General features: G+C 42.0%; 1 protein-coding gene across 1 annotated transcript in view; it reads left to right on the plus strand.

The window, feature by feature from the left end:
- The window catches only part of LOC135405120 (geranylgeranyl transferase type-1 subunit beta-like), a 137,387-nt gene extending 113,180 nt beyond the window's left edge, over nt 1-24,207 (plus strand). The window contains exons 4-9 of the mRNA XM_064639827.1: nt 1,785-1,936; nt 4,298-4,430; nt 5,113-5,158; nt 14,745-14,929; nt 15,199-15,307; nt 23,753-24,207. Of these exons, the coding sequence (XP_064495897.1) occupies nt 1,785-1,936; nt 4,298-4,430; nt 5,113-5,158; nt 14,745-14,929; nt 15,199-15,307; nt 23,753-23,934 (807 nt within the window). The 3' untranslated portion in view covers nt 23,935-24,207. The remainder of the gene's footprint in view (nt 1-1,784; nt 1,937-4,297; nt 4,431-5,112; nt 5,159-14,744; nt 14,930-15,198; nt 15,308-23,752) is intronic.
- The last annotated feature ends 2,526 nt before the right edge of the window (nt 24,208-26,733 follow it).

Below are 26,733 nucleotides of genomic sequence, written 5' to 3' on the forward strand. Positions count from 1 at the left end.
TGGGGCAGGACTTGTGGTCCCTGTGGGGGACCCACGGTGGAGCAGCTCATTTGTGAAGGACTGCATCCCATGGAGAAGTGACCCACAGGACAACAGTTTCATGAAGAACTGTTGCCCTTGGGATGGACTCACATCAGAGAGGTTTGTGAAGGACTGTGTCCCGTGGGAGGGACCCCACAGGAAGCAGGGGGAGGACTCCTCTCCCTGAGCAGTGGTAGAAACAACAACTGACCATAATCCGCATTCCCCATCCCCCTGCACTGCTGGGGTGGAGGAGGGAAAACATGGAAGGAAGGAGAGGTGGGGGGAAAGTGTTTTTAAGACTGTTTTATTTCTCACTCTTTGGCTCTTATCCTGTTAGTAATAATTTTAAGTAATATCCCCACTTGAGTCTGTTTTGCTTGTGAAGGTTATCAGTAAGTGACCTCTCCCAGCTGTTAACTCATGAATCCTTAGGTGTTATTTTTCTCTCCTCTGTCCACTTGCAGAGGCAGAGTGAGAGAGTGGCTTTAGTGGGTACCTGGCATCCACATCCAGTCAGCATCAACCCACTACACTTGGACAGGGGCAGTCTCTGCTGGGTTAAGAACTGGCTGGATGGCTGGGCTCAGAGAGTAGTGGGGAATGGTGGTGTATCCAGTTGGTGGCCAGTCACTAGTGGGGTTCCCCCAGGGATCATTTTTGGCCCCAGTCCTGTTTAATATTTTTATTGATGATCTGGATGAGGGGATCGAGTCTACCATTAGCAAATTTGCAGATGATGCCAAGTTGAGGGGGAATGTTGATCTGATGGAGAGTAGGAGGGCTCTGCAGAGGGACCTGGACAGGATGGGCTGAATCCAACAGGATGAGGTTCAACAAGACCAAGTGCCAGGTCCTGCATTTTGGCCACAACAACCCCCTCCAGCACTACAGACTGGGCATAGAGTGGCTGGAGAGCAGCCAGGCAGAAAGGGACCCTGGGGATACTGATTGACAGCAGGCTGAACATGAACCAGCAGTGTTCCCAGGTGGCCAAAAAGGCTAAGGACATCCTGGCCTGTATCAGGAAAGCTTTTTTGAGGGACTGGAATTAAATCTTCTGGAAAGTTTCTTCTATACTTACAGTCTGGAATACCCCTTGGGTCAGTTGGGGTCAGCTGTCCCAGCTATGTCCCCTCTCAACTTCCCATGCACCTCCAGCCTAGTCACTGGTGGGGTGGTACGAGAAGCAGAAAAGGCCCTGGCTTTGTGTAAGCCCTGCTCAGCAATCATGAAAACACCCCTATGTTATCAACACTATTTTCGTCAGAACTCCAAAACACTGCCCCATACCAGCCACTGTGAAGAAGATTCCCCCCAGTCAAAACTAGCACATTATCTCACACTACTTTCTACTTGTCCATCATTAGATTATGATATCTTTGTGGAAGTAACCTGTAGAGGTATGGCTATTTAACAGAGAGTTCCTCCATCTTCCAGGGAACTAATGTCCAGTAGTGGGTCAGGATAAACTTAAATATGGTTCAGCACATTTGATTCTTTTTGCTTAACTCTTGCATGAATATCAGTGTTGGCATAGTTCTGTTCCAAAGCTTCCTACTGATGGACTGTTTATGAGGGTAGCAGAACTGTCTAGTAATTTAGTTTCATCCAGAAAAGTTGAGTGGGATGATTTCAGTCTAACCATAATTAGTGAAGGGAAATGAACTTTGTTTACCTCTTTATTATTAAAAAATGACTACATGATTGTAATACAATCTCTTATGATGTGGAGTTTTTTCTTTCTTTTTTTTCCCCTTAAGGGTCCTGGTATGTTTCATCCCTATGATAGTGGGCACATAGCAATGACTTACACGGGTCTCTCATGTCTGGTTATTCTTGGAGATGATTTAAGTCGAGTAAATAAAGACGCTTTACTGGCAGGACTGAGAGCTCTCCAGCTGGAGGATGGAAGGTAAAAGATATAAAATATCTTACAACTCTCTGGAAGATTTAATAGAAAACCCAAATGTAGAATTAAACATGATACACACTTTTATAATATTTTCTTTCTATCTGAAAATATTTTTGTGGGCATAAGCAATACAACAACATACTAGTTTACAGGACTAAAAAGCACTTAGTTCAGAGTTGCTTTCCTACTTGAGAATGATGGATGTTTGCTTACAGCTGTAGAAACATGCTATTGGAAAGTTAATGGTTTGGCTTGTGTCTTGGGGGTAGTTGTTTTTCGATTGTTTTTTTCTTATATCTTTTAGATAGCGAGGTTTTCTCTGTATTCTCTGTTTTTGCAAGGCCCTGGTGAAGCACTATTAAGATGATGTTTGCTCTGCTTTGTGGGAGGACGAGCTTTATTTAATTTTGAGAGATTCAGTCCATTAATATACAGAATTAATTAACCTATAACTTATAATAGGAATATAATATTATTAAAATACATCATGTGATTCATCCTTTTTGCATGCATTTTTTTTAAAAATGGTATATACTCTTCTGTTTGGTTTTTATGTAGGCTTGAGCTGGTAGCTAATGAAAACTTCTGCTAGGTTACATGATCTGTCTGTGTACTTAGATTTTACTGAATATATTTTTTTAAAGAGTACTTTAAGAAATGTATAACTATAGAAATCTTATTTCTGAAGAAATTATGTTTCACTTCATAATGAAATTGTTGTCCCCATTTACTAGCTACGAAAGCCTTTGTTTTGGTCAAATGGCTTTGTATTGCCTAAAAGTCTCCTAAAATTAAAACTTATTTTTTAATGGAGCATAACTATTAAAATGCAGTGTTACATGTGTAGGTTTAAAAAAAAAAAGCCACCACCAAAACCAAACACCTCCCCCCTCTAGAATGTTCTAAATGTAAGTGGCGAATTTGAACTAGATGATCTACCATTTTATGTTACTTGTAGCAACAAACTGACTTTAATGAGCTAAATTCTAATGTATGTATACGTGAATTTGTTGGTCTGCTTGTGTTTGCAGCATCTTCTAGCATGTGGGGTGCTTCTGCTACATCTTTATGCATTCCCATTATATGTTGTACCATTTTTGTTGTTAAAGTTTATTCAAGAGGAAGGAGTTAGGAATGAATTGCTCCAAACCTGCCAGCATCTTGAAGTGGTTGCTTGTCATTGTTCCTGATTACAATAATAAACTGCACACAGTTAATCTGTTCTACATGTTTGTATCATGTATGGTTTTAACATACAGAATGATACCTCTTATACTTGACCTTGTATTTTATATTCCCTGCTTAAGAGTGCCAGCTATCCATCAAAGGGAAAAGAGAGTGCTTTGCACCTCTCTAGGGTAGAATTGCTACTTGGGCAGAAGTCAGCTTCTAGTACAACAGACATTTTCATACCTATTAAAACAATTTTTACTGCACCAAAGAAGAAGGATGCACAAAGGCCAGAACCTGACCTAACATCTTGTCCAGATGGAAACAGCAAGCGAGCTGGTTGAGGGAAAGAGAAACTTTTCTGGTGTTACCCCAGTATATTAGACTTAGTTTTTATTTCTTCACCCAAATCTTTTATTAACTAAAAAATTTATAATTATATTGTCTCTTTTTAAATGTCATGAATAAATGTGTGTATTTGCATTTCTAGTTTACTTTGGCTTAATATAATTCAAAGCCCCTAGATAAGATACAGTGCTTGAAAGACTGTCCTATATAAAAATATTCTAACTAGCTTTTCGAACCAAATAGAGGCTTATCAGGAAGCAAATCACAGCATCAGTCATCTTTGTAAAGGTCCTGAGAGAACACTGCATTGTATCTAGATAACCTAAATATAACAACTTTAATCTAACCACTAGAAAAAAAAATGGATTGCAAGTAATTTTCACCATTTATATTAGAAATTGTAATAATAATTATATTTATACATACATGGGAATTTGTTCCTAAAGTTGGTCAGGAAAGCCATGTGAGCTATGAAGATTTCTAGGGAGGAAAAGAATTCTGCTAAGTAGATTCTACAATGGTAACATATCAATGCATACTGTGACATGTGAAAGAATGTAAACATTAACATTTGGATAAAGATCAGTGTCATGACATTACTGGAAATAAGGTTATTCAAGCCCCTAAATGTTAATAGTTCTATTAATTTTCCTTAGCTTGGTTAGAATCACATCTTCTGAAAAGAAAATCTAATGTAGGTTTAGGTTATATTCATGTAAATGCTATAAATAGAAGTAGCCAACTCATTTTGAAAGTAAAAAAAAATGCAATTCCTAAAATGCTTTTTATACTTTCTAATGTAATGGGCTATAAAATCTATAATGAAAGAAACTTTCCTTTCAGTTTCTGTGCTGTGCTGGAAGGTAGCGAGAATGATATGAGGTTTGTGTACTGTGCTTCCTGCATCTGCTACATGCTTGATAACTGGTCGGGCATGGATACAAAAAAAGCAGTAGACTACATTAGAAGAAGTATGGTGAGTATTCCCAAAGTGTTATTTCTCAATGCATTTTCAAGTTAATAGTTCTTTACTATGACTAAAAATCTATCCATCCAAATAGAAATATTACAGTAATTTTATTTTCTATTCCTACTTCAATGAGTTGAAAATGAAAAGAACATTCCTTTTTGTATTTATATTTTCATTGTAATGTTTGTATTAGCAAAGTAATCGTATTGATTGTATATGTTTGCTGCAATTTAAATTAAATCTGATCTTTTTTCATTGAAATTCAATTTAAATTTGAAAGCAAGTTTTCAAAAATGAGACCTGAAGTTCCTATAACTTTAAAAAATGCATAAGTAAAACATTGTGCCACTAAGATCTTAAAATTTCAATGAGCTCTAGACTTGCTTTTTAAAATCATATACAGAATCAATGGAAAAACTAATTATTGAGATCAAGTCAAGTTTATTAAATGTTCCCAGTCCATTACATCCCCTTACAGTACAGTAAGGATCTAAAAAAGTCATAAAAACTGCCTGTATTGAAACAACATTGATTTGTGCCAAGAGCTTTTTGAGACATAGGTTCAGAATTTAACTAGATCAAAATGGTGGAATGGTCTGATAATAATTTTTCTAAGAAATTGATAAATTATAATGTCTGTAAAAGTGATTTGCTTCTAAAGTAACTGGTTTGTGGATTTTTTCTTTAGTCTTATGATAATGGCCTGGCACAAGGAGCTGGACTGGAATCTCATGGTAAGAATGTTAACATGTTCTATACCCATTTTAAAGACTGAAATTGCAAAATGCTGTAAGAAGTTCAGAGTATGTCATGCTTTTCCTTCTTTTCTGGTTTTAAGGAAGTGGGAGGAAGAGGAGCAAATCCAAAACATGCCTCAGAATATGATGTCTTCTTCTCTAAATTCCACCTTAATATTAGACCAGATGGGCTCTTAATATATCAACTCTGTAATTCTTACCTCATGAATGTTTTGTTGAGAAATGTTGACTGTAGTTCTTGTCTTGCTGACAGAGCATCCTACCATTGCTATTCTGTGGATTTATCTGAAGAGATCTTGTGCAATGCACTTGATAATTTCCAGTTTCAGCAGATATCAGTAAAGCCTAGAAACATTTATTCTGCTAGATTAAAGTATCCACTGGGGACTCAAATCTTGAAGCTGCAGTTAATTTTTGTAAATAGGTGGTAAGGGATTTTAGAAACAGTTGCCTCCTAGAGTATCACCAGCCCGTCTTCCTTCTGTCTGGAGCCCAGCCCCGTGTGCCTGGGGACCCAGGGTCTCTTGCCCAGGCTGCAAGACAAGGCTGCTGCTTTCCTGCATGCAGGTTTAACCAATAACAAAGTTGAGCATCTATCCAACAGACACACACACGCAGGACACACATCTTAAGATCTCTGTAAAAAGGATGAAGAACTGTTCTCAGACCAGTTAATGTTCATCACAAAAAGCTTTCTGGCAGACCACTATGTACTGATTAGGAACATAGTTTTCTTCGGATGTTCTTTTTCATAGATTCAAAGTCAGTCTAATTCATATGCTGTTCATTGATGACATAAGCCTGCATATCATGTAGTGATAGGACAAGAGGTAATGGCTTCAAACTGAAAGAGGGCAGGTTTAGATTAGATGTTAGGAAGAAATTCTTTATTGTGAGGGTGGTAAGGCACTGAAACAGGTTACCCAGGGAAGTTGTGGATTCCCCATCCCTGGAAGTGTTCAAGGCCAGGTTGGATGGAGCTCTGAGCAACCTGGTCTAGTGGAAGGTGTCCTTACCCACGTCAGGGGGTTGGAACTAGATGATCTTTAAGATCCCTTCCAACACAAACCATTCTATGATTCTATATTGGAATGAAGAGTATGAACAAAATTTTATACTATTACACTTGTCTTGTTTTTAATGCCTGATCTAACCTGTTTAACGTTAGCTAATATGTTACTATTCTGCCCTGTGGTATAGCCACACTTTCAGGCCTAGGTTAATATAGAATACGGTCAGTTTATATATCGTGTAGTTCTAAACAATATTCTGTCTTCAGAATGCCCTACACATGCAGTGTTGATTGTTAAGGGATGTTAGGAATGGTTGCCTGCTCCAGCAGCTGTTGCCCAGGACTCCTGCCTGCCTGGTTGCTGAAGCCCAGTCCAGGGACTTGGGGTCTCTGCCCAGGCTGAGGGACACAGTTGCCACTTTCCTATTTGCAAGTTCAACCAATAACAAAGCTCAGCATGTATCAGATACACACAGAGGACACTGACAAGGCTACCTCCTCAGTGGTACCCTATTCTCCTGCCCTGTTTGGGGCAGCGGGGGAGGTAAACGAGTTGGAAGTGAAGTTGAGCCTGGGAAGAAGGGAGGGGTGGGGGAAGGTGTTTTTAGATTTGTTATTTGTGGTGGTTTGGGCTAGGCCTTCCTTGGTGACCAGTTTGTAATCAAGGAAGGGTCCAGATTTACCCAGTATTCCCTACGATTTTTACGTAAGCCAGATTATAAGAAGAAAGGAGGAGGGGCCTTCACTCTCTTTCCTTCTGGCGGCTTGGAGGTGCAGGTTCCCTGCTGTCGGGTCTGCCGTGTTGGGGAGTGAGGCCTGGTTAGGCCTTGTCAACCTTGGGAGGTGGAGGTTGCCGGTGATCGGTCCAGAGCGACTCTCCGTTGTCCCAAGGAAAGTGTGAGATATTTTCCTTGGGAAAATTAGGGGCCCTATCTCGGGCCACTAATCGGGATATATATATATATTTTTTATTTTGGTTTCGTTCCTTTTCCCTTCCCCTTTCCCTTGGGAAATTGTATATATTTTAATTGTATATAAGTGTAACATAGGTGTAAATATATTTATATATATCACTTTAGCTGTCTCTCGTTTCGGGTTTTCTCGGTTGTTTTTCTCCCTCTTCTCCCTGAGGTTTGGGGGGGGGGGAACTCTTGTGGTAGGGTTTGAAGGCTTGGCAGGGAGCCAGCTTCAAACCATATCATTATTATTTCTCATTATCATATTCTATTTAACTAGTAATAAATTAAAAGAATATCCCCAAGTGGAATGTGGTTTGCCCATAATTGTAATTGGTGAGTGATCTCCCTGTCCTTTTCTGGACCCACAAGCTTTTCATATTATTTTCTCCCCTTGTTCTTTTGAGGAACGGGGTATGATAGAGCAGCTTGATGGACATCTGGTGGCCAGCCAAGGTCAACCCACCCCACTTACCAGTTGCTGTCATGGGCAAAACAGACTTGACTTAGGGAACATTCATGTAATTTCTTGCCAGTTGTTGTGGTTTTACCCCAGTAGGCAGCTAAGCCCCACACAGCTGCCCACTCACTCCCCCACCAGTGAGATCGGGGAGAGAATTGGAAGGGTAAAAGCTAGAAAACTCATGGGTTGAGATAAAGACAGTTTAATAGGGAAAGCAAAAGCCTGTCACACAAGCAAAGCAAATAGAAGGAATTCATTCACTGCTTCCCCATGGGCAGGCAGATGTTCAGCCATCTCCAGGAGAGCAGGTCTCTATCACACATAACAATTACTTGGGAAGACAAAGACCATCACTCCAAATGTCCCCTCCTTCTTCCTTCTGCCCCCAGCTTTATATGATGAGAATGATGTCATATGGTCTGGAATATCCCTTTGGTCAGTTGAGGTCAGTTGTCTCAGCTGTGTCCCCTCTCAACTTCCCATCTACCTCCAGCCTAGTCACTCCAGGGGGCAGCATGAGAAACAGAGAAGGCTTTGACTCTTTGTAAGCACTGCTCAGCAATAACAAGAATATGGGTGTGTTATCAACACTGTTTTGGTCCCAAATTCTAAGCACAGCACCATAGGGACTGCTATGAAGAAAATTAACTCCATACTAGCCAAACCACAGCAGCTCAGGGGGGATGGAGAGTAGGGGGTTATGGACAATTCATACCACTTTGTCGCTCCTTTCTCCTCACACCTTTTCACTGATCCAGCACTGGTCCTTCCCACATGCTTCAGCCCTTGAGGATAAGCATGCTCCAGCATGGGCTTTCCACAACCTGCAGCTTCCCTTCAGAGCATATCCACATCTTTTCTGGCATAATCCTTTACTCTGTCTGCAGGGGGACAACGTGCTTCATCATGGGCTTTTCCACACCAAAAAGTGCCCGGAGCAGCTCCTCCCTCTCTTTCTTCACTGACCTTAGTGTCTGCAGGGTTGCTTTTCATGCTTTTTTTTTCTTCCTCCTCTCTCACAATTGCTGTACAGTGTTTTTTACTGTTTCATAAATATGTTATCACAGAGGTCATAGAATTGTTTAGGTTGGAAAAATTGATAACACTGGTGTCTTATCAACACCCTTCTAGATATCAATGCAAAGCACAGCACTGTGAGGGCTACTATGGGGAAATGAACACCAGCTCAGCCGGACCTGTATTAGGGAGGGGTTCAAGACATACTGAAGCTTGAAAACCATGACACCGTTAAAAGCTTAACAAAAACCAATATTTATTACCAAGAGGTGGCCAACAAAACGAACAAACCCAAAAGGGAGGAAGGAGGAGAGAAATAAGCCCCCAGCATGACCTCCCCAGTTACCCAGCTGTTGCCCATAAAGTTATCTTACCGACCTAGCATGCCTATAATTACCAATAGCAGGAGCTGCATCCTTGGAGAGTTAGTAAGTTCACAACCTGGCAGCGTCCTTGATGTGAAGTTAGCTCCCCCACCAAGAAAACACTATCTGCTTTTTATACAATTAATTGAGTGACCACGACCTCCCAGGTATGGCCAGCACCGCCCAGCCCGAGGCCCTCAGTCCCACCTCCTTGGTTATATAAGTGCATCTCTTCTGTGCACGCGTGGCTTTCCCCATGCCTGTGTACTGTACTCAGGGGGGTCTTTTCCAAATGAGTCTGGGGGCATCCTTCATCCTCCTCCTCCTCAATCTCTCCTTCAAGCGACCTTGGAGGACAACTAGCCAATCACAGAATACAAATTAAAACAGTTTATACAGAAGTTCTCCCTCCAAGGACAAATTTAGTGTTTTATCAGTGAACTTGGCAGGGAGAATATAAACTACTGCAGGTGGCTGGGGCCAAACACAGACCAAAAGTATCAGCATAAATTCACCCTGGTACAGGACCCAATACAATCTCCACCCCTTATTCCATACCATTTATGTCATACTCAGATCCCATATCCGACTATTTCCCATGCTTGCACAGATCTTGTTCTATGGCCTTCTTCCACCCCTCCAGATTTTGGACTCCATTCTGTTGGGACGGATACTCAGGGCAGGAGAAGGAATCAATCGCTGGGCATTGACACCAGCCTGGCTCGGGTCATTGTCACACTCTCCTTGCTCCTCGCAGAATTCACTCTTCATTCATTGTCCAATGACTTTACTTCCTGCAACATACAACTCAGAACACAGATTATCTTTCCCCCAAGGTTAAATCTCCTTGAGGCACACACCAGGTCTCCCCATCTTCCTGCATTACCCACCAGGTACACCCTGGTCCATGAGCAAAGACAATCCCATGGATGGGGTTGCCTTTTCTCATGGGAGGAGAAACCCACACTGACTTCCCCAACCACTTCCCTGTGTGTAGTACTGGGACCTTATCCCGTCCCACAGTGTGTAGGGGCTTTGTTTGGGCAGGACCAGGGCGGTTGGCAGATCCCCTGGTGTTGACCAGCCAAGTGGCTTCTGCTAAATTTGCCTCCCAATGCTTCCATGTCCCAATACCTAATGCTCTTAACATAGTCTTCAACAGTCCATTATACCTCTCAATCTTTCCAGAGGCTTGTGGGTGATAAGGGATGTGATAGATCCACTCGATATCATGTTTCTTTGCCCAAGAGCTTATAAGACTATTTAGAAAGTGAGTCCCATTATCTGATTCAATTCTCTCTGGGGTCCCATGTCACCACAGAATGTGCCTCTCAAGGCCCCCCTGCTACCAAGACCTTGACAAATACAACCCATATACCTTTTAGAGATAGTTCACTAGTGAAGACACAGGCATGACATTCTGTAAACTCACAAGCACATGCACATTTGCAAATTCCCCAAGCACCAGCATGGCCCCTCTGTCCATATGTGTCACTCAACATTACTGGGACAGGCAGATTCTTTTAAAGATCCTTGGTAGAATGAGAATTGGTCACAGGGTTGTAGTTATATTTAGAGCTTTTGGGGAAATACAGACATTCAGCTCCCTCCCACCCCCAGCAGCCAGCACATGGACTGTGACCTGCAGGCCTGCTCCAGCCATTGGTGCTGAGCCCCTCACTTTTCTCACTAAGTCTGGTCTCTCCCAGTAGCTGCTTTTTTTGGCATGCACCTCATTCCTGCCTCAGTGACTGGTGGCCAAGACCCTCACCTGCTCCAGTAACTGACACCATAGCCCAGGGGCACCTACAGCCCTGGTTTGACTCCTCCAGTAGCTGGCACCAAATCCACTTACACAGGTCTCCCCAGCAGCTGACACTTAGCCCTTGAGGCATGCATGCACATGGAATACAGAGAGAGTTTATGCAGAGAGATAGTTAAGAAATGATTTAATAAGAAGATAGGACATACTGCAGTGATCAGGCACTGCAGGAGAAGAAAATGGAAGATTTTGGAGAGAAGAGAAAGATAGGAGTTTTCACTCAAGGAAGTTTCTGCAATTGGGTCAAATCTAGAGTGGGAGAGAGTCCTTTCCCATGAATAGTTCTATGTATGTTTTCTCCACCTGACTCCCAGAGAAGTACTTGCCTGTTGCAAGAAGAGATAAGGCTCTCATAGACATGCCTAAGGCCTCACTGGGAGACAGGCAGACCATTAAAGCACAGGGGAGAATACAGCCTTGAAGTTATGCACATGTGAAAGATATTGACATAAAAGCACCATAATGTTGTTTTTTCTTGTTAGTGCTTTTTCACCTGCTGTGATTTTTGCAGGGAATTCTAGGGTTTTCAGCTTCAGAATAACCTTTTTCCTTAATACTGTTAGCTGTGGTCTGGTTCTCTGGGGTACCTGTGTGTACATCAATTCTCACAGGCACAGAGCTCAATCAGACAAGTGTATTGACCACTGCCATTTTAGATGTGACTTCTTGAGGGAAGAGTAACTGACGTCATATACCTGGACTTGTGCAAAGCATTTGACACTGTCCCACATAACATCCTGTACTGGTTTAAAGGTAAACCAGCAGGGGAAATGAACTCAACTCAAAAGAGAGATTATAAGTCAGAATAACAATTTAATAAAATAATACGATAAATACGATTATACAGACAAACAGTTGGTTTTAACCCACAAAACCCAAATGTATAACCCAGCACCCTGGGGCATGAACAGAGTGGTGTTCGTTGGGCCCCCTGAGTCCAAAGTAAAAGGAGAGGGAAAAAACCTGTTGGTGAGATTGCTGTTGCAGTCTGGTCAAGAGTGGTAATTGCAGTCTGGTCGAGAGTGGTGGTTGCAGTCTGGTTGAAAAGTGGTGGTTGCAGTCCAGTCGAGAGTGGTGATTGCAGTCTGGTTATGAGTGGTGGTCTGCAGTCTTCCTCTGGATCCCACAAGTGGTTAAAAATGTCCCAAGACTCCAAGATTATATATCCTCCAGTTCAGGCAGGAATGCCCAGTACCTCCCTCAGGGCAGGGAGCTCCACAATGGGTGTGAGGACAGGAGCACCCTCCTATCTCGCAGGCCTCTTAACACCTAGTTTATAGCCTGAGGAGTCAGATGGTGTAAATAGTCTATTGATAACAGTTTCTGGGAAATGGCATGGAAGGCTATAGAATACACAGTTTTGGGTTACATCCATACAGTGATGAGCTGGTCCTAGCTGTTCTAACTAGGACACATCCTTGTCTCTAAACTGGAGAGACATGGATTTCGTGGGTGGACCTCTTGGTGGATAAGGAATTGGCTGGATGGTTGCATGCAAAGAGTTGTGGTCAATAGCTCAATGTCCCAGTGGAGACCAGTGATGAGTGGTGTTCCTCAGGGGTCAGTATTGGGACCAGCACTTTTTAACATCTTTGTTGGTGACATGGACAGTGAGATTGAGTGCACTCTCAACAAGTTTGCCATTGGCACCAAACTGTGTGGTGCGGCCAACATGGGTAGGACCATCCAGAGGGACCTGGACAGACTTGAGAGGGGGGTCTGCGCGAACATCATGAAGTTCAACAAGGCCAAGTGCAAGGCCCTGCACCTGGGTCAGGGCAATCCCAAACACGAATACAGGCTGGGTGGAGAATGGATTGAGAGCAGTCCTGGGGAGAAGGACTTGGGGGTGCTGGTGGATAAGAAGCTCAAAATGTCTTGGCAATGCACGCTTGCAGCACAGAAAGCCAACTGCATCATGGGCTACATCAAAAACAGCACAGCCAACAGGTCAAGGGAGGTGATTCTGCCCCTCTACTGTTCTCTTGTGAGACCCCACCTGGAGTACTGCATACAGCTCTAGGGCCCCCAACACAAGAAAGACGTTGACCTGTTGGAACAAGTCCAGAGGAGGGCCACCAAGATGATTGCAGGGCTCGAACACCTGCTATGAAGACAGGCTGAGAGAAGAGAAGGCTCCGGGGGGACCTTATAGCACCTTCCAGTAGATGAAGAGGGCCTACAAGAAGGCTGGAGAGGGACTTTTTACAAGGGCATGGAGTGACAGGACAAGGGGGAATGGTTTTAAACTGAAGGATTAGATTAGATATTAGGAAGAAATTCTTGACTGTGAGGGTGATGAGGCACTGGAGCATGTTACCCAGAGAGGTTGTGGATGCCCCATCCCTGGAAGTGTTCAAGACCAGGCTGGATGGGGCTTTGAGCAACCTGGTCTAGTGGAAAGTGTCCCTGCCCATGGCAGGGGGTTGGAACTAGATGATCTTTAAGGTCCCTTCTAATCCAAACTGTTCTATGATTCTATGGTTCTATGAGTCTATGACTAGTCCTTTTTATACCCTTTATACCCTTTTCTGTCTACTCCCATTTTGTTCCTTCCTGCTCCCTCTTCCTCTGCACATTCCCTCATCTATTTGCACAGTTCCACCAACCTCCCCTTCAACATCCTGGACCCTCAGGTTTGCATCCTTATCAGTAGCAAAGTCTCAGTTTTACTGTGGTTTCTTGATAGCCCATCAATTAGTGTGACTGACCAGGTTTGTTTCCATTATGTTTGTGTCTCTGTTTTATTTATGGATTCCCCCTTTTCATCATTTGACAAGGTCCTTGATTAGATCATCTTAATGGAATAAATATTCCCACACTCCATATATCCGTACAAATTAGTGACTGACCTGGTTTGGTTCTCATCACTGCCTCCCTTATTGTTTTTTGGTCAGGTTTGTGTCTCTGTGTATTTTCTTGTTTATGGTTTCTTCCCTTTTCTTAGTATCTCCTTTTGCATTGAAAAGGTCCTTGACAAGATACCCTTAAAGGAACAGACTAGACTCTCTTTCCTTCCACATACTGTTACAATACTGGCACTCGCATGGATATGAACAGCACAGACAGCCTGATGCTGTTCCTCATTTCCACCCAATCAAGATAATCAGTCCATCCAGCAGCGGGTTCCTAGACCCCTGGCAAATTTGAAAAACTTAAATTATACCCCTACATATTTTAAAATGCAGTTAAATAAGTTTTGTAGAATGCTAGCAATAACGAACATCATTACTTCAGTATCCTTCCTACATTTCAACATCAGAGTGAAATATAATCCTAGATTTCATGGGGTTTTCTGGTACCATAATAGTGTAACAGTGGCTCTTGGTCCCCATGTCTCGTATCAACAGCTTACTTCCAGGTCGTAATTATATAATTACAAATAGTCGACTCAAAATGAGCTTTGATGGGTTTTTAAAAGTGATGGCAATGATATACAGACAGAGAATATGAGTTTCTCTTCTAATTTCAAATTTTACTTTGCAGTTTCCTTGACAATAAAAAAATCCTTAAAAGCATAATTTCGTTTTTTGCTACAACCACAGGAATCCTCTATTTTTTTCATAGCATTAACCATGTCTTTTGGGGTTTGCAGGGTTTGTTTGTTTGTTTGTTGCTTACTGCTTGTCAGACATTTACCCTTCAGTTTGTTTTTCTTCTCTGGGGAGTTGTGTCTGTGACTGCCTTTGGCATCTCTGCTTCAGTCTGATAGTCTGATTGCTGGTTTCCCATTAGCTTTCTTGTGCAAGTAATGCATCAAGAAATGTCTTCTGTTGCATTACCATTTACTCATTCCTGTTGTATAATTTTTAGTAATTAATTAGTTTAATTGATATTACCCTAGTTAAAATTCTGATTGAGATCATACAGACTTCAGTGAAAATCTGGGTATCTTAAAACATTGCATAAACAACTATTTCCTCATAGGTGGCTCTACATTTTGTGGCATTGCATCACTGTGTTTGATGGGTAAACTGGAGGAAGTTTTTTCAGAAAAAGAACTGAACAGGATAAGAAGATGGTGTATAATGAGACAGCAAAATGGCTACCATGGACGACCCAACAAACCTGTAGACACCTGCTATTCCTTTTGGGTGGGAGCAACTTTGAAGGTAGTGTACAGAAAACCTACAGGATAATTATTGACATGGTTTTATTTCTTAAACTATCTTGTGTTATTTGGAAGAATTACATAGTCGGTGCAAATACAAGAATATGCAGAGACTGCTATAAAGGTTTTTCATCGTGAAAAAATGCAGGATAAGGAGGTTTAACAAATTAGTGCTATATTGCACTACTTATCTGTCTAAATAGACATATTTTAATATTTAAAAATATATTCAAGTTTATATATTACTGTAACATTCTAACTTCTTTTCAGCTCTTGAACATATTCCAATATACGAATTTTGAGAGAAACCGGAATTACATTCTGTCAACTCAAGATCATCTTGTTGGTGGATTTGCCAAGTGGCCAGATAGCCATCCAGGTAATTCTACTTTTCAAAATTATGGTGTCTTTTAAGCGACAAATATATTCCAGCAGTCAAACACCTAAGAAGGGCAAGAGAGGTTTTTTCCCCAGTTTCCCCCAAGTAATGTAAAAAAATGAACCGTAAAATATGAGATTTTCATGATTTGGAGGGAAAGGAATGTAGTTTTTCCTTGTTCAGCATCAGAACAAGTGAGTTGCTGTCATTTAGACTATCACCAAAACAGTATCACTGTCTATTTAGAGCTGGACAAGCTTTTCCATGTGTTTAATGATTCTAATTAAAAATTACACTGTACAGTGGGTATCTTTGTAAAGGGTCAGAGTAAAATATTTCAGAATGTTTATTTCCTTAAGAAATTGATCCTTTGAGCTTATTCAGAAATCTTTGATGCATTTTAAAATACTCAACTCAAAGTTTAGATAGTTACATAGTATGATTTACAGATTGTAATTATACATAGAAATTATACATAGTATATATTGTCCACAAAAACTGGATTTGTCACCCAGTGTGCAACAAGCCAATAATTACACACTCGAGAGTGATTAATTATTTCCAAGCTGTGCAAGCCTGGGTGCTTGGTGGTATTCCACAAATCAAGGACACCAACTATCAAAGCTTTTTACTGTTTATACATTTTAGCATACAAAGGAATTAGTGTTCATTTGCTACAAGTTACATAGTTGTCTCGCTTCCCATGCTAAGTAGTCCACATGCTCAGTCTTTCTCTTCTTTTAGGTCGGTGGGTTTCTTGGGTCAGTTTTCCATGAGTCGGTCATCACAATCTCCCCCTGCTGGAATTACTTTTTACCCAGCTGGAGCTGATTTCATCACAGTTGCTAAGTTGGCTTTATGAGTTTCTTCCTTATCTTGGGAGTTCTGCCAAATGTCCTTATGGCCCATAAATTCTGCATTCCTTGTGTCCACAATCAGTGGTACATCCTTCTTCCCAAGCTTTGTTTACCTCCCCCTAGGTCTTAGATTATTGAAGCATGTCCAGCCCTAAACTTTAACAAGGCAATTCTACCAACAAGTAATTTGTTTTTCTAACACTTGGACATCACTTTTAGAGCTTGTTAGCTGCTATCTGTTGTTTCACAGGTTAAATCTCCCTCGTTGATTGGGCTTGAAAGTATACAAAGATTAAACATCAAAGAACATCCTTTCTTAATAAAATTTTACATATTCCACATTTTGCAACAATATGAAGTAGTTATTGGTTGCATTTTAGAAGTGGAAACTGACAATTTAAAAATATGCTAGAATTCAAAGGAGATACTGTAAAGATATGAAAACAAACTTTGTGCCAGTAGTAATGTTCAGTGGCATTTTGTAAAGAGAAGAGAAACAGTCCATAAACTCAGTAAACAAGATAAAAACATAGTTAGAATAAAGGAGGAGACTGATCAGAATCTGCACAGAGATATTTCAGTATGACATGATTTCATTTTGAAGAACAGTTGACAATTTGTCAGACTGATAATATAGGGCTCATGACATGTTTCCTCCCCTGAAAATCATTTTAGAATTCCTAATGACTAGCTAAATTTGGTGTACATTATGTAGACCAATAATTTCAAGAAAATATTTGTTTTTCTTGATGAAATGTTTACTTATGAGGTTAGGAAGAAAAACACTATGATTAAAACCCCAGTCATGTAAGAATGTCCTCAAACTCTCTTTTAAGGCAGTTTAAGATAAGATTTGAGGAAGGCAAGACTACGAATAAAGTTGTTTGCTTGATTTGTATGGTGTTCCTGCCCATACACTACTGTTTCCTATAGAGCAAGCTCTTCCTGTCTCTTAAAATTTTTTGTGAGAGTAAGCTACTTTTTAACTTTAATGCTCTGGCTGGTCAAAGAAATGGAACAAGAAGATTGAACTAGAGTACTAAGGATTAGCTAGATTGTTGCTTTAAGAATGTACAGAAATTTTGCTGGTGTGCCAGATTTTTTCTCTCTCTGACAATTTATTGAATAAGTCTTATAAGATTGCATATCTTCTGGAAAAAACTTGTTTGGTGTTTCCTTTGGTACTGTTTGTATTGGGTTCATGTGGCCAGGTTTTGGTAACGGGGGGGCTACAGGAGTGGCTTCTGTGAGAAGCTGCTGGAAACTTCCCCCATGTCTGGCACAGCCAATGCCAGCTGTCTCCAGGACAGACTCACCACTGGCCAAGGGGAATTTTAATATTGGGGTTTTTTACAGAGAAAACAAATAAGTTTATACTTTTATGATAAGTGGGTTTATTACAGCATTCTTTCCTTGGGCAGATAGTGATGTAAGTCTGTGTTCATGTTTTGAAGAAAAACAGTAAAAAACTAAATGCAGTTCTAATCTGAAAAATGACTGTAACTGCAGCATCATTTTTTTTATGGATCTGTAGTTTCAATGCCATATATACACAACTGAGCTTCCTACAAGATCAGTCTACTATCTGAAAGTCAGGCTGTCTTTTCAATGCAGTAAAGATTTCCCATTTTATTAATGTGAAGTGTGTGCAGCTCCATTGCTTTCAGAAGCCTACTGATGGTTAAACGTACACAGTCCTCTTGACTTCCATATAAATGCAAAATGATGTTAAGATAGTGAGACTGGTATGGGTCATCTCACAAATGAGTTAATAGTTCTGTTGAGGTCGAATAAGGACAGAAATTATTCATTTTTCTTAAAGCATTTAGCTTTTGTAAGGCTGAGAATAGTAGCCTCAGTTTGGTTTTGTTGCGAAGCTCATATGTGACAGAATATGCCAGAGAAAGGTTGCAAAATAAGCATACACGATTTTTTCATAGGTGCTTTCTAAAACAGATTAAGAATCTGAACTTCTGTAGCTTCTACTTTAGGCAAAAAAACCTCTGTTTAAATAGGGGATTGAGTCCACCATCAGCAAATTTGCAGATGACACCAAGCTGGGGAGGAGTGTTGATCTGCTGGAAGGCAGGAGGGCTCTGCAGAGGGACCTGGATAGGTTGGAGAGTTGGGCTGATTCCAACGAGATGAGGTTCAACAAGGCCAAGTGCAGGGTCCTACACTTTGGTCACAACAACCCCATACAGTGCTACAGGCTGGACACAGAGTGGCTGGAAAGCAGCCAGGCAGAGAGGGACCTGGGAGTTTGGATTGAGAGGAAGCTGAACATGAGCTAGCAGTGTGCCCAGGTGGCCAAGAAGGCCAATGGCATCCTGGCCTGTATCAGGAACGGTGTGGCCAACAGGTCCAGGGAAGTGATTCTACTCAGCGCTGGTGAGGCCACACCTGGAGTACTGTGTCCATTTCTGGGCCCCTCAGTTCAGGAAGGACATTGAGGTGCTGGAGCAGGTCCAGAGAAGAGCAGCAAGGCTGGTGAAGGGACTCGAGCACAAGTCCTATGAGGAGAGGCTGAGGGAGCTGGGGCTGTTCAACCTGGAGAAGAGGAGGCTCAGGGGAGACCTCATCACTCTCTACAACTACCTGAAAGGAGGTTGTAGCCAGGTGGGGGTTGGTCTCTTCTCCCAGGCAACTGTCAGCAAGACAAGAGGGCGTGGTCTTAAACTGTACCAGGGGAGGTTTAGGTTGGATATTAGGAAGAAATTCTTTACAGAGAGGGTAATCAGGCATTGGAATGGGCTGCCCAGGGAAGTGGTGGATTCTCTGTCCCTGGAGGTTGTTATGATGAGACTGGATGTGGCACTTAGTGCCATGGTCTAGTAACCACGGCAATAGTGGATCAAGGGTTGGACTTGATGTTCTCAGAGGTCCTTTCCAACCCAGGTGATTCTATGATTCTATGATTACATGGACTACAAAAATTACAAGTAGTCTCTACAGGTAAGCATCCAGATAGGGTTGTCAAACGCAGGAAAGGCTATCAGAAGTTTCCTGGAAAAAAGCAGTTAGATTTGCTATCTTATGCTACTGCTACTGATTACAAATATTAAACCCACAAATATTAGGGTGCTACAGATCTGGGGATTTTATTAGAATACGTACCTAAGTCATTTTTTTTCCAGATTTGAACATAAATCATTATGAAATTTAAATTAATTTTAAATTTATCTTAAACTACTAGATGTACTGCTGATTCATCTCACTGGAAATCTTTAAATAATATGCAATACAAAAGAATTGGAAACACATGAATTACAGGTGACACAAAAGAAAGGTTAAAAGATCTAACATGATAAAAAGATAGGGAAAGGATGAGAATGAGCATGCACATTTACTAAATGTAAAAGACTGAAGTGAGATTTGCACTGCAAGTTCCAATGTTCACACAGGTAAAATCAGAGGGTGGAAGCACTGACTTTCAAGCAGAAATAGAAGTTTATTCTGGGGACGCTCACAGCTGCAGCAACTGGCCGCAGCTGGGTGGCCAAAACACACACACACCCCAGGGCCTCCTGTCCTTGCATATCAAAGGGTCCCAGAGCATGCGCCATGCTGCTTTCTGAGCCGTTTACCTTTACCCACCCCCCCCCAGTCTCCCTTCCCCCACTTGTGGGAAGGAATGCTTCTTTGGCATCTTCTTCAGATAAGAATATTCCCTGTTTAGTCTCACAAAGGAGCAGGTTCCACTGGAAGGACAAAAGGTGGTTGTTCTCACACATACTCTCAACATGTTTCTTTAGCCACAGCAGGCTTCTTGAGCAAAGAGAAATCCAAATCAACTTGCCTCCTCACCCACCTCTTGTGCAGGGGTCCCTACAGCACTAGAAGTATAAATCCACCTGGTATTTTTCTTTGGTTTTAAGACAGTGCTCAGTAGTTGTGAGATTGTGTACTGCCATGTATTTGCAGGCTGCTCATGAAATAAAACATTTGGACCCATGTTTTCCAGCCTTGAAAAGCCTTGCATATTTTATAGCTTTAAAGAGAGGAGTACACAGACTGCATAGGTGCATTATGGCTACAATGGAATCACAGAATATGCCAAGTTGGAAGGGACCCACAAGGATCATTGAGTCCAACTCCCAGCCTGCACATGACCATCCCTAAGAATCACACCGTGTACCTGAGAGTATTGTCCAAATGCTTCTTGAACTCCGGCAGGCTTAGCTGTGACCACTTCCCTGGGGTGCCTGTTCCAGTGCCCAGCCACCCTCTGGGTGAAGAACATTTTTCTAATATTTGACCTAAACCTCCCCTGACACAACTTCAGGCCATTCCATCGGATGCTATCACTGGTCACCACAGAGAAGAGATCAGTGCCTGCCCCGTCTCTTCCTCTTATGAGGAAGTTGTAGACTGCAATGACATCTCCCATCAGTCTCCTCCAGGCTGAACAGACCAAGTGACCTCAGCTGCTCCTCATAAGGCTTCCTCTCAAGGCCCTTCACCATCTTCATTGTCCTCCTTTGGATGCTCTCTAAGAGCTTAATAACTTTCTTATATTGCGGTGCCCAAAACTGCACACAATATTCAAGGTGAGGCCGCCCCAGTGCAGAGCAGAGGGGAACAATCATTTCCCTCAACCAGCTGGCGATGCCGTGCCTTATGCACCTCAGGACACGGTTGACCCTCCTGGCTGCCAGGGCACTGCTGACTCATATTCAGCTTGCCATCGATCAGGATCCCCAGGTCCCTTTCCATGGCATTGCTTTCCAGCATCTCATTCCCCAGTCTTGCACAAGTGTAGAACTTGGTCTTTAAACTCACTAAATATACCTATATAGGTAAATAGGTTTGTATATATATTTTTTAGTGAGTGTCCTGGTTACAGAGATAGGAGGCAGAGTTTAGCACTATGTGGGAGTGACCAAGCTGTGTATTCTTTACCACCCACATCATCGTTGGGGGCACAGTTTCAACAGCAAATGTTGAAAGCCAGAAGTTTGCCATCTTGCCTAGGTCACTGAAGCAGAGTGAACTGTCCCCTTAAACTGCGGTGAACTCGGTCCCTTCTGCTGCCCGCTGGCTTTTTTTTTCCCTCCTCCCATTTTTTCCTCTGGAGCACTAGTACAGAGTTGCAGTGCTGAAAGCAGACAGCTCTGAGGTACGACTGAGTCAGCTGGGGGGCCAAGCAGCGCAGAATCAGCACTTCAGCAGAGATGTTTTTCTCCCCCCCCCCCCCCCCCCCAGTGGCGGAGAGTTGGAGGTGGCAGTTCCAGCAACTGCAGAGGACTGAGTTCAGCCAGCAGCTGCACAACCCATTTTTTCAAATGAACTAGCTTCCAGGTTTGGTTTTGTCCCTGCTTTCTGTTGGTTTTGGGCTGGGGGGGTGTAACAGGGAAGGGACTAAGCCAAGGGGAAAAACACAGGTTTGAGAGATTCTGGTACGTGAATAAACCAAACACCGTTGCTAGTTGGCAAAAATAATAGCTATTTATTAGGAAAAGGTGGCAAACCAGGGAAAAGGGAGAAAACAAAACAGGCGCCTGAGGGAAAAGGATTGGGGCGGAGGAAAAAGTGCATAAAAGACCCTAGGAAGAAGGCTTCCCCCCATACTCACCAAGGTATCACCTGTAAACAAGTCTTACCCATCCTAACCAATAATGAAATCTCTCTGCAGCAGCTGCGGGTTCATGGGGGGTGGCAGGCTCCCACGTCAAGCAGGCGTCCCCGCTGAAAGCAACTTGGTCCATCGTGAAGAGCCGCCCCCCCAAGAAGCGTCTCTGCTTTTTATAAAGTTTTTTGAGAGCACCTGCCCCGGAGAGGTGTGGCCAGCACCGCCCCGTCAGGGCTCTGAACCCCACCCCCTTGGTTATGTAAGTGCACCCCTCCTGCGCATGCGTGAGCACTTTGGAAAGTCCCCCACGCAGGCGCAGTGATTTGGGGGGGGTCTTCCCAATTGAGGCTGGGGCTTACTTCATCACCCTCCTCATCACTTTGTCCTCCAACTGCCCCTGACGAGCAATTGACCAATCACAACAGACCAATTAAAACAGTTTACACAGAAGTTCTCCCTCCAAGGCCAAGTTCACTGCTTTATCAGAAGACTTGGCAGGAGAAAGCATAAACTAACTGCAGGTGGCTAGGGCCAAACACAGACCAAAAAGTAACATCCCAACTTCGTCCCGATACAGGGGGGAACACCTTTTTGTGTACTTTTTACTATTGATACCACCCTTGTTATTGTGATTTTAGTAAAATGTTATTTTAACTTATAGTCTCTCCTTATTGTCCCTCCATTATCAGAAGGGGCGGGGGGAAAAGCCACTTTATTTGGAGTTTAGTTTCCTGCTGGCTGTTAAAACCAGAACAGTGAGTATCAATGCAGCTTTCCACAGGAGTTAATACATTATATTTCTTGAAGTTGAGTTTTCCCTGTCTGACATTGGCCAAGCCAATGGCTTGTATCAGAAATAGTTTGGCCAGCAGGACTATATAAGAGATTGTTCCCCTGTACTCATCACTGGTGAGGCCACACCTCGAATACTGTATTCACTTCTGGACCCCTCCCTACGTGAAAGACATTGAGGTCCTGGAGCGCGTCCAGAGAAGGGCAACATATCTACTGAATGTGTTTTTGTCTGTATGTTAATGCTGATAAACATAACCCATCTTTCAAAGGAGGTATCTGTCTAGCGAGACTCCAGCTGTATAACTTCTTGTAATATTATTTTAGTCAGACATGAAATTAGTGATACCTCCTAAAGCTTACCAAGTGTTTAGAATTTGAAAGGGTGACATTAAGGTCGTAGCCTCTTTCCATCTTTAGGCGGTGATGTCTTGGGCAGATAATCCAACCTAATAGATTGCCCAGACTCCTCTTCTTCCAAGCTCCCATAAAAGTACACGTGGATGTCCTTTCCCCTTTTTGCACTAGATTTGGTGTATACTGAACACTTCTGTAAACTAGTTTAATTCACTAAAATGTCAGAAAGGTGTCCAATTTTTCCTGCTTGGATTTGTTTTCTTCCATGTTTTCTGAATCATGGAGGATAGTGAGCAAGCTCTAGCGCTGGTATAAGATAGGCAACAGGAGAGCTGTGAGATGGGAAAATAAGAGCATCTCATCTCTGCTGATCAAGATAATTAATGAATTCATATCTGTAGGGAGGTTAGGGAAAGTAATGATTTTTTTTCATACGTCTAAACTTGCTGCTAGGCTACTGGTGCTAATTTTGGTGTTTCAATAGTCAGCTGTCCACTAAGTAGCCAGGTATCCACTTGACCTTTCATTTGCAAAAAAAAAAGGCTTCACGTTGCAGGGTGAGAGGAAAGATTTATTCTGTTGAAAAAAAGTGTATTTACAGCTCCTCAGATGATTTTGCTGTTTGGCCTGAGAATTTAAAAGAAATTAACTAGTGAGCAAAAATTGTTATAAATTAAAACAGACTCTAGTCTTAGAGTTTGCACAGTGTCATTTCATGCTGGAGGGTTTGGGCAGAAATTTTTTTCTTGTTTCAAATCCTGTAGCATCTGTTTTCCTTGGTTATAATTATTCAGGGGGTTTGCAATCCAGGCTGTTACACCCTGGCAAAAACATAATTTTCTTTTTCATTTTCCATCCTGCTTTCAGATGCTTTACATGCCTACTTTGGGATTTGTGGCTTGTCATTAATTGGAGAAACTGGTATTTGCAAAGTTCATCCTGCCCTGAATATAAGCACAAGAACTTCAGATCACCTTCACCATCTCCATCAGATCTGGAAAACAAGGACTCTAAAAGAGTATTCAGGTGACACACGCATCTCTACATGAATGATTTAGGCTTTATTTTAGTTCTGATAGCATAATTGTATCCCAAGTTTAAAAGCCATGTATAACCAGTGTGCTCTTTTAAGTGCTGAAGTCATACAATCAGATCTGTATTGATGGAATCATTTTCATAGGTAATTGCCTCCAGTTATTCTGTACTGGTTAAAAAGGAAATATTTAGGATATATAGAAGTTTGTCACTACAGATGGTAAATAGATCTGCAAATGGCTTTCCTTCTAAGAAATACCTTGAGGCAATTGAATTGAATTTTTTATTTTTTACATTCATTCATACTGTGCCAAAATATATAATGGGAAAGTATTTTCAAAATCTGTGTCATACATGTGCTATCATACAGTAAAGCACAGAACCTTCAAGTTCTTTATGACTTTAATGTTTGACATATTTTTGGGTAAAGAATCTCCCATATTAAGTCTCAGTTAAAAGTTACCTTTTATCATCTGCTTGCAGATTCCATAAACTTTGGGGTTTTTTAAAGTAGATACAAATAAAATTATTTTATTCAACTGGATTTTTAAAGTTGTGTGGCCTTACTAAATGGATTTCATCATTCTACTGAGTAGCTTCTACACAGATGCAGTGAATCATTAGTCAGACACAATGTTTTGGACTGAAATATTCTCTTCGTGGGATATTAATGAGGGTGCAGTGTATTGATATATAGTGTTAAGAGATACTCAGCACAGAATAGCCATGTGTGAGAGAAGTATCAGAACCTATTTCTGAAGTCAAGCCTTTGCAATACATTAAAATTATACAACTGTACTTTGAATTTTTTTTATGTTTTTCTTTTTTTAGGGTGAAATAATTCTGAATTTCTTAATGCTTCTATGTAAATAATGAAACATTAGGCTTTAAGATAAATCAGTTGCAGTTTACTCAGAGACAGATGATGAACATTCTCAGCTTATTTAGTAGTAGTGCCTTACTTTGTGTGCTTGTTGCAGAAACTTTTGAAATTGAGACAAATAGTATATTCAAATGAGATTTATTTTTATAAACCAGTTAAAACAGTTAAACCAATTAAAGCTCCGCCAACATTTGAATACAGATTTGTGATGTCAAATAGAATTGATATTACCCAACTGACTTAAGAATTTTCAAGATTTTGGAAAGGGTAACCCAGAATGCACAATCACTCACCCAATAAGGTGAGGGCTCTCGACCTTGAGGAGTTACCTTGGGTTGCATCCCAGCCCAAGGGAAGAGTTCCCAACTGCAGACCTACACAGGGTAGTTGGTGCCACATCAGCACCTTCATTATTGCCTCTTATTCCTCCTCTGTTAGGAAGCCTGCACAGGCCAGATCTGCATTACATGACTGAGGCCAGTCACAGGTCACTGGCTGAAAGTCCTGCTAGGGTACCTGCCACAGTGCTTGAAATGCTGCTGTGGTGGGTTGACATTGACTGATCACCAGGGGCCCACCAAGCCCCTCTCTCATTCCCTTTCTCAGTGAGATGGGGGAGAAAATAAGATTAAACTCTTGTGGGTTGAGATAAAGGCAGTTTAATGAAAAAGAAGCAAAGGACACACACAGAAGCAAAGCTCCTAGTCATCCTCCCTACTAGTCATGATCAGGCAATGTCCTGATACTTCATGGGAAGTAGGACCTTGTGTAGCAGTTGCTTCAGAAGACAAATGCCTTAATTGTGAATGCACCTTCTCCCTCTCCTTTTGATGAAGGATGAATGGTTTAAGAAAAGATATTTTTGCAGAGTGAATCATGGAAAAGAGAAGCTTTTATTGATGAGAGTGACATCATATGGTATGGAATATCCCTTTGGTCATTTGGGATCAGCTGTCCTGACTATGTCCCCTCATAGACTCTTGCCCACCACCAGCCTACTTGCCTTTGGGGGTGGGGGAGTGTGTGCATGTGTGTGGTGTTGGAGAGGCAGCCTTGCCAGCACTGCTCAGCAATATCCAAAATGTTGGTGTGTTATCAACACCATTCTAGCTACAAATACAAAGCACAGCACTTTGAGGGCTGCTTTGGGGAAAGTTAACTCCATCCCAGCCAGTCCCAATACAATCTCCATCCCTTATTCCATACCATTTGTATCATGCTCGGGTACCACATAATGTGATTGTACCAGGGTGAGTTTATGCTGATACTTTTGGTCTGTGTTTGGCCCCAGCCACCTGCAGTAGTTTATATTCTCCCTGCCAAGTTCACTGATAAAACAGTGAATTCGTCCTTGGAGGGAGAACTTCTGTATAAACTGTCTTAATTGGTGTTCTGTGATTGGCTAGTTGTCCTCCAAGGTCGTTTGAAGGAGAAAGTGATGAGGAGGGGAGGAAGGCTCGACCCCCAACTCAATTAGAAAAGACCCCCAAAGCATACTGCGCGTGCGTTAGGGGATTTCCGAAGTTCTCATGCATGCGCAGAAGAGATGCACTTACATAACCGGGAGGTGGGACTGAGGGCCTCGGACTGGGGGGTGCTGGCCACACCTGGGAGGTTGTGGTCACTCAGTTAATTGTATAAAAGTAGATAGTGCTTTCTTGGAAAGGAGCTAACTTCACACCAAGGACAACGTTGCCTTTTGGCGGGGACGCCTGCCAGTTTGTGAACTCACTGACTCTCCAAGGATGCAGCTTCTGCTATGGGTAATTATAGGCATGCTAGGTCGGTAAGATAACTTTATGGGCAACAGCTGGGTAACTGGGGAGGTCGTGCTGGGGGCTTATTTCTCTCCTGCTTCCTCCCTTTTGGGTTTGTTCGTTTTGTTGGCCACCTCTTGGTAATAAATATTGGTTTTTGTTAAGTTTTTAAC

Source organism: Pseudopipra pipra, chromosome W, assembly GCF_036250125.1.
Source record: "Pseudopipra pipra isolate bDixPip1 chromosome W, bDixPip1.hap1, whole genome shotgun sequence".
Lineage (NCBI taxonomy): Eukaryota > Metazoa > Chordata > Aves > Passeriformes > Pipridae > Pseudopipra > Pseudopipra pipra.